Here is a 7,482-nt window from a genome sequence, read left to right on the forward strand (position 1 = left end):
TTATCCATCTTAATCCACATGACTACATTGCCATGAATGAAGGTTTAATGAACTTGATTATTATTGGTACAGAACATGTCAAAAGGTAACAGCGTCAGCCATTTTCACACACTCGAGAGAGGTGTGCGTTTTGTCCAACATGAAATGTGAACTTTGGCAGTGCAAAGTGTTCGCTCGATGCCACGTGACTCCAGTCCCATCAACGACCGTCCTGTTGGATACTCCAGTAACGGTGGAAGATCAATTCTTCTACCTCACTCAGCTCTCACTCCAGTAAAAAAAGAAATCACACTTCTGTAGCCAACATCACTCTGAGATACACTTCAACACAGTACACAATGTGTTCAGACACATTTTTATGAACTTCATCACTCATGTTAATTATCACAGGCGCTACATGACTCAGGATTGTTCTCTGAAGTTTAGCTTTTGGACTAAAGTGGCCCTTTAAAAAAAAAAGAAAAGAAAAGGTCTTATTTTTCTGTATAAATGTGCCTGTTGTCACTATTTCAATAATGCAGAATCAATCATTATTTGAACTATGTTTACATGGCATCACTAGCAATCCTTGTGTAGAGCAGCTAAACTAATTATCGTGTCATTGTGACAGTTCAAAATGTTCTGATCCTTTTTCCTCTTTTCACATCTAATCAGTCATTTGTTTTGGCTCAAAGTCTTGGTAGTAAAGTACACTAATGGGAAACTATAACACGGTGCTGCAACAGAAACGGTTTCCCTAAGCAGGCGGGATGCTCGTCCTCTTGAAGAAGAAAGAATGTGCCCTTGTGGAGACCCGTGGTGGCTCGTGGTTCAGTTAGCAGCGTTTGGCGGTCCCTCCGGGATGAGAGACATGAAGAAGGTTATGATGAACGACCACGTGGAGGACAGGAAGCCCGCGTGGGGGGCGCTGTTTGGATCCTCCGCTCCCTCCTCTCCACTTTCCCCGTCGTCGTCCGAGCCTTCGTCCATCACTCCTTCCTGTACGGGACGAAATCGAATTGTAAGAGGAACATGGACGGTTAAAAAAAAAAATGGACAACAAGGCAATCAAATGAAGGATCACGTATGGTGTATGTAAGGGTGATGTAATGTAATTTTTGGGGCTTCGAGCACCACGAGCCGAGACCCATATAGTCCCATTATATTCTACAGAAGGCAGACTTCTCTACAGCCGATCTCTCCAGAACTAGGCAACTCCCACCAACACAATCTAGATCGATAAACAGCACAGCAGGTAAGAGGAAAATTATGTATTTTTGATTTTGGGATGAATTGACCCTCTAACTAATAACCACCAGGTGAGCACACTAAGTGACCCGAATCTAAAACACCTGATGAACGTTGCTTCATCAACAGGTGCATGCTGGGTCTGTCTAACGAGCTAAATGCTGAAACGCTCGTGGTGGATCCTCCAGCAGTGACTCCTGCGTTCACTTAGGAGCTTGTACCCTCAGTGAGGAGTGTGAGACCGTCTGCTGTTTTTGGACGATAATCACTGAAGTGACTGCAGAGCCACGTTCAAGTCAACACGTTTGGAAACTTTGAGGAGCGCAGTGGGACACAGAGGCCGAGTGGACTAGTTATAGTGGGACACAGAGGCCGAGTGGACTAGTTATAGTGGGACACAGAGGCCGAGTGGACTAGTTATAGTGGGACACAGAGGCCGAGTGGACTAGTTATAGTGGGACACAGAGGCCGAGTGGACTAGTTATAGTGGGACACAGAGGCCGAGTGGACTAGTTATAGTGGGACACAGAGGCCGAGTGGACTAGTTATAGTGGGACACAGAGGCCGAGTGGACTAGTTATAGTGGGACACAGAGGCCGAGTGGACTAGTTATAGTGGGACAGACTGGCTGAGTGGACTAGTTATAGTGGGACAGACTGGCTGAGTGGACGGGTTACAACATGCTTTGAGAATGATCCAGCAAAGAAGCAGATTCAGAAGGACTCTAGTGCAGTCCTTCTGCAGTGCCTCGCAGAAGGACATTGAGACGGGTGAGTACAACAACAGACTTCCTGACAAATGAAACTCCTTCAGATGAGAATGTCATCGACCGCTGTCTTGCTTAGCAGTGTTGTATGTGCGCGCTACATGGTGTGTAGAACCTGTGCAGTCTCTCTCTTTTTGCTTTAATATGTGTGTTTGTGGCTGCAGCTGCTGTGGAGTTATGTATTGTCTATCTTGGTGATGTTTGTTTTTGCTGTTGATTGTATAAGAAGCGTTAGGCTGTTGAATTAATAATTCTTGTTGTTGTTGTTGCACCCGCCGAGGTGTAAATAGCTCTTTGGTTACTTCAGTTTAATTGTCTGAGTTCGGTCTCTTTTCTGGTTAATTCTAGCGAGGAAGCACTGAGGAAGGCGGTCATATATTTAGAATTGATAATCTGTTGGACGCACAATGGCATTTATTGTTGGTTCGGAAATAAGTGGTCATGTGTCACACTGGTGCGGTCGGTGACATTTAATGCAATTTATTTAAACAGCAATAAAACTTAGTTCTGTTTTTAAACTTCTATTTGAGTACATTTTTACACAAGTACTTTAACTGGAGTAAAATTGTTTTATACTTGCAGTACTTTTACTCGAGTATAATATTCTCGCATCTTTAAATCGCTTTTTTTGTCAGACAATGTAAAACCCAAATAAATTAACTGATATGATCCCATCTCGGGAAACTGGTACAATAAAATGTTCTTAATAAATGGTTCGAACGATAAATAGATGATAAAAATAGTGGGTGGTATTCCAGCCCGACTAACACTTTTATTTGTTTAGATTTTCTATAAACTGGCATCTCAGTGAATCACTTGCACTTCAAATACAACCTTTTGCTACAGATAGAATGTTCTTGGTAAAGCTGAGACGCTACCATTTCCTGTATGTCCTGGTTCTGTAGCTCTCCCTCCACGTCGTCCTGATTGGCTCCGTCTCCAGGAAGCTGGAGCTCATTCTCCAGGTTGAAGGGAAACCAGCCGGCCTGATGCCTGCAGACAGAAAACAACAAAATTACAACAAAAGACAGGCATCACTTTGGGAGGTGGATGTACAATATTAACCAAAAGCCCGGACTGCCGAATCAATCTACAGCAGCATAACTCAGGAAGACTCACAGGTAAAGCACTAGCATGGCCATCATCACCATGACGAAGCGGCTGAAGGAGGAGTAGAAGTACACGATGCTGAGGAGGATCGCAGCACGTGAGAACGTGTACACCCAGTCCAGCCAATCCCGGTTCAGCTCCTCCTCGTTCAGGACCTCCCCTCCCTGGGCGTTCATCTGGACTTCCGGGTTGCCTCGGCGGTCCGCCTGAGGTCGCTGGCTCAGAGGGTCGGGCTGGTTGGAGTGAGTGGAGGGCTGGTCCGGCCTGAGGTGTTGAGAGGAGGCAGCCAGTAGCTGACTGGAGGGAGAGAGGGGGGGGGGCTCGTTTACTATTGGCTGGATAGGGAATCGGTTTAACGCATTAAGAAACATGAGGGGACTCACTAGTGCATGTAGTACTGCCGGACGTACAACTGCTGCCACCACATCAGCGTCATGGGGTTGATGTATGCGGGCATGTTAGTGGGAGCAGCTGACTGTGGGGAGTACTGAGTCCAGCTGGAAACAGACATTGTGTTACAAAAAGGTAATTATGTACAGAATGTACAGAAAATCAAACTTTGCACTGGAAAATAAGCTAAACTAATTCTATTTCAAAACAATAGCAGGTCTTTGCAACTACAGCTCTTTTCAGACATACGCTGCAGTACAGTTTGATCCATAAATCCGTGGAAGAGTATTTTATGCTAATCTTCCTTGTGACATCATTCAGACATTCCAGGACTTTTCTTGGAGCAGCAATGCTCTTCAAAAGGTTTATTTTTCCTATGTTCTGAAACTCCTTACTTGCTGTAGTGAGCCTACCTGTGCATAAATTGTGGATACATCTGTTGGTAAGGGAAGGGTCCGGTTCGCTGTCTGAGTCCATCACTGCTCTCTGCTGGAGGTGGCTGGCTGTGTGGACCAGTAGAGTTTTGAAGGGGCTGAAACCAGAAAAAAAAGTTCCAAAGTTATGGTTCATCTTGAAAGAAAGGCAAGCCACGTTTTTTTTTTTTTGTTCATTTAAATTTTTCCAAATCCTCAAGGAGGCGTAGATCACAGCAGTGAGCTGGATGATGAAAGGAAATGCGCTGATGATGAAATGAATGGAAAGGTGCGAGGAGCGCGTGGTGGACCCACCGCGGGACCGGCCGAGCTCTCCCGAGGCTTGTTACTGTGGCTGCGGGGGGGCTTCGGGGAGCTGGGGGGGGTTCGTGAGGCGCACACCAGATGGAGCATGTGGTACTCGTCCTGCTGTAGAAGCAAACGCAGCACATTATTAAAACACAGTCCAAGTATTGCATGTTGAAATAAATAAAACTTCTGAACTTAATGGATGTACGGTGTCATTTGCTTTAGGAACTGAAATTAAAAAGAGTTGCTGTAATATCAGTATAACAACATGTCTAGTTGATTTTCTCAATAAAATACCACCATATACCACCATGTAGCAGCTTCAAAGGTGTTCCACGGGGCAGAGGTCAGGGCTCCGAGTAAGAGTCCCGACTAAACCGGGAACACTGCTTCTTTATAAACCTCGCTTTGTCTTGTTTAAAGAGGACGGGACCGCCAAACATTATTGTCTAAATATATCATTGTATCAGTAAGATTTATCTTACGAGCACAAACCATGGGAGTCTGACAGGTGTCCACTTGCTGATAATATGCAGTTGGTGGAAGCAGAGATTCAGGCAGCTTGTGTGCTTCTCGGTAGCTTAAGAATTACTGAACTAGCATCGCTCGAATGGATACGAAATCCTCCACAGAGAGAACCTACCTTTCTGAGCACATCTTTTAGGGTAAAGTGATCCAAAAGCAGCTTCCCAGAATACACCAGCCTCTGGTCTTTGGAGCTCTACAAATCCAGAAGTGTGAGGATAATTAGGTCACGGGAGATAATAGAATACAGTTCATTCAATTTAGTTTCAACCTTTCTATTGACAACAATGTCAACAACAACGAGCATGAAAAACGGCAAACTCTGAAATGTAGATTACGACATCAAAAGGCAGATACTTTGTGTGAGCGAGTAATGAGGATGAGATTATAGTAACCTCAAAAGGAATAAGTGGGTTTTAACAGTGGATTAACCTGGCGGTGGAACAAGGTCAGAGTGTGTCCTCCTCAAGCCTGCATTCACTGTACGACCATTCAGGAATTTGAATGGCCTTTTTTATTCAAATCCTGGCCAACTTGTTCTGGGTTCAAGATGCCTCATTGTTAAAATATGTCACAGTCAATGTCCGCTAACTTAAGTGCAGCCCTTACAGAGATTACTCCAGAGCTTTCTAAGGGAGCCGTTTGTTCCTGTGTGTTTCATACAACGATTGCATCAGAACTATTCCCGGGCAGTGAGGAAAGGGAGCAAAATGTGACAAGTTGCACAATACAGCAGGAGTCTGAACGCCTTCCTTTCATTGAGACGCCAAGGCTCTCTCAGCTACTATGACTCTGGAAACCTAACTTTCACTTCAGGGAATAGATCAACATCAACGGTCTGTGTGACTCTGATAATTCAACGCTAATGAACTCAGAGGGACGGCTATCTGAACATGTTTGGACTCTTGTTACAATACCAGCCAAATCCATTTCTTCTACATTATTCTTCCGAGTGGACATTCAACAGGAGGCAACAGTGTTTTTGATCTTATCTCACACAACTCACTTCCTGGGTTTAACTTCGATAGACATCATACATATCACATGAGGGGAGGGACCCAGCAGTCATGGGAACATGTTTGTTTCTGACTGGGAACATTGTATTAATGGTTATGTCACCAGTTTCTCTCTCACTTCATGTTTCAGGCTGCCCAGTACAGGTGAAACAACAACACAGGTTGAGCTCTTTCTGGTGATTCAACAAAAGGTGATCAGCTGACTTGAATGACAAAGGGCAGCAGGATGGACCAGAGGACCACAGACATTAACGCATTGTCCTGGTGGACTGGAGCAAAAGACAATACTCACGGGTTTGCTTGGGTACACATCTGAGATGTGCGCTTTGAGTTCCTCCACAGTCCAGTTCTGGCAACAGTTGATGGTGTGGTCATTGTACTTCTGGTTGGGTGCCCTGATGACCAGGGTAACAGGACCGTCCACAACACCTTGATCCATGACTCAAAACCATTTGTCTCAAGTGGAGAAAGAAGAGAGATCCGGACTGTCCTGTCCTGTCGGGGGTATATCGGCTCCAGTCCTCCAGATGGTTTTCTAGTGTGTTCCTGACATCGGACCGAAGCTGTAATGTTATTCACAAGTCTGATGTTGCTCGCCTGCAAGCTGCAAGGTGGTTCCTGTCATGTTGTGGAGACGGCACACAGCTGGAACCTGAGGGCAGAAAGGAAAACGTGATCCCAACAACATAATAGTAATATTACAGATTAGTAATGTGTGCTACTGTCGGCATTGCATAAGACGTTACAATAATATCAAATAATGAATCATTACTGGTGCGAATGCTTTGTGTAGTGACAGACATTTAACACGACCAACGTTTAATGACAACTAGCGTTACGCTGTTATAAAGAGCTCGTACAGACGGATGGAGACGCAACTGCATGTGTGGGATTCATTAGCGTTTGTCAACAGATACCTTTAACTTGCCCTGGTTAGGAGTATTTAACTGGCTAAGCTAACGTTAGCCTCGGCAGGCTTTTTTTGCAGCTAATGTCAGTCAACTCGAGCAGAAAAAAGTTGTTAGCTAGCATACTTAGCCACCCAAATCAAAAGGATACAGTTATATACAGACGATCGTGTCAAAGAGCGGGGAGACGTGTCTTGTCTGCCTACCTTGTTTACCCCCCAGTGACCGGAATATGCAGCCTACTTTTAACTCCAAGCCCAGACTGAACCCGGAGGGGAGTCGGTCTTCTTCGTTGGATTTCATGATGTTGTCGATATTCAATGTTAACGGCGCATCACCGCCACCCGCTGGTAGAAGTCTGAGTTACAAGCACAGAGAAGTGATGATAAAATCGAACGTGGGCCATAACAATATATCTGTATATATACAGTTTATGACCATGATTTAATACGATAATTACGTTATTAATTTAATAAATAGAACCATGCCCAATTATATAAATTGGATTGAAAAAATATAAACATCTTCTCTGTATCACGCTATACAACTGAACAGAGCCACAAACTACAGCATACAAAAAAAACAAATTGCCAAGTTAAAGTCTAAATCAAAAACCAAACCACCTTCATGAGGGTGAGATTTATTGCGTGGCTGTTGTAGACTGTATTCGCTTTAGCTCCTGTGTCTGCACCACGTAAACTGACAGCTGAGTATATGTTTATAGGCATCTTTTCTAAATCTCTTAACATGATTATGGTCTTAAACCAGAACAAATATTGGAAACGATAAGCATGCAAGCACGTTAATCAACTACACCA

General features: G+C 44.3%; 1 protein-coding gene across 1 annotated transcript; it reads right to left on the reverse strand.

The window, feature by feature from the left end:
* LOC142965095 (homocysteine-responsive endoplasmic reticulum-resident ubiquitin-like domain member 2 protein) lies at positions 1-6,977 on the reverse strand. The gene is made up of 9 exons (XM_076105819.1): positions 6,871-6,977; positions 6,049-6,408; positions 4,859-4,936; positions 4,222-4,335; positions 3,907-4,025; positions 3,487-3,600; positions 3,113-3,400; positions 2,872-2,986; positions 1-978 (listed from the first exon to the last, which is right to left on the reverse strand). Exons 2-9 carry the CDS (start codon positions 6,193-6,195, stop codon positions 811-813), a joined length of 1,143 nt encoding a protein of 380 aa, XP_075961934.1. The 5' UTR covers positions 6,196-6,408; positions 6,871-6,977; the 3' UTR covers positions 1-810.
* Positions 6,978-7,482: the final 505 nt, after the last annotated feature.

Source organism: Anarhichas minor, unplaced genomic scaffold, assembly GCF_050575085.1.
Source record: "Anarhichas minor isolate MPS153535 unplaced genomic scaffold, ASM5057508v1 ptg000033l, whole genome shotgun sequence".
Lineage (NCBI taxonomy): Eukaryota > Metazoa > Chordata > Actinopteri > Perciformes > Anarhichadidae > Anarhichas > Anarhichas minor.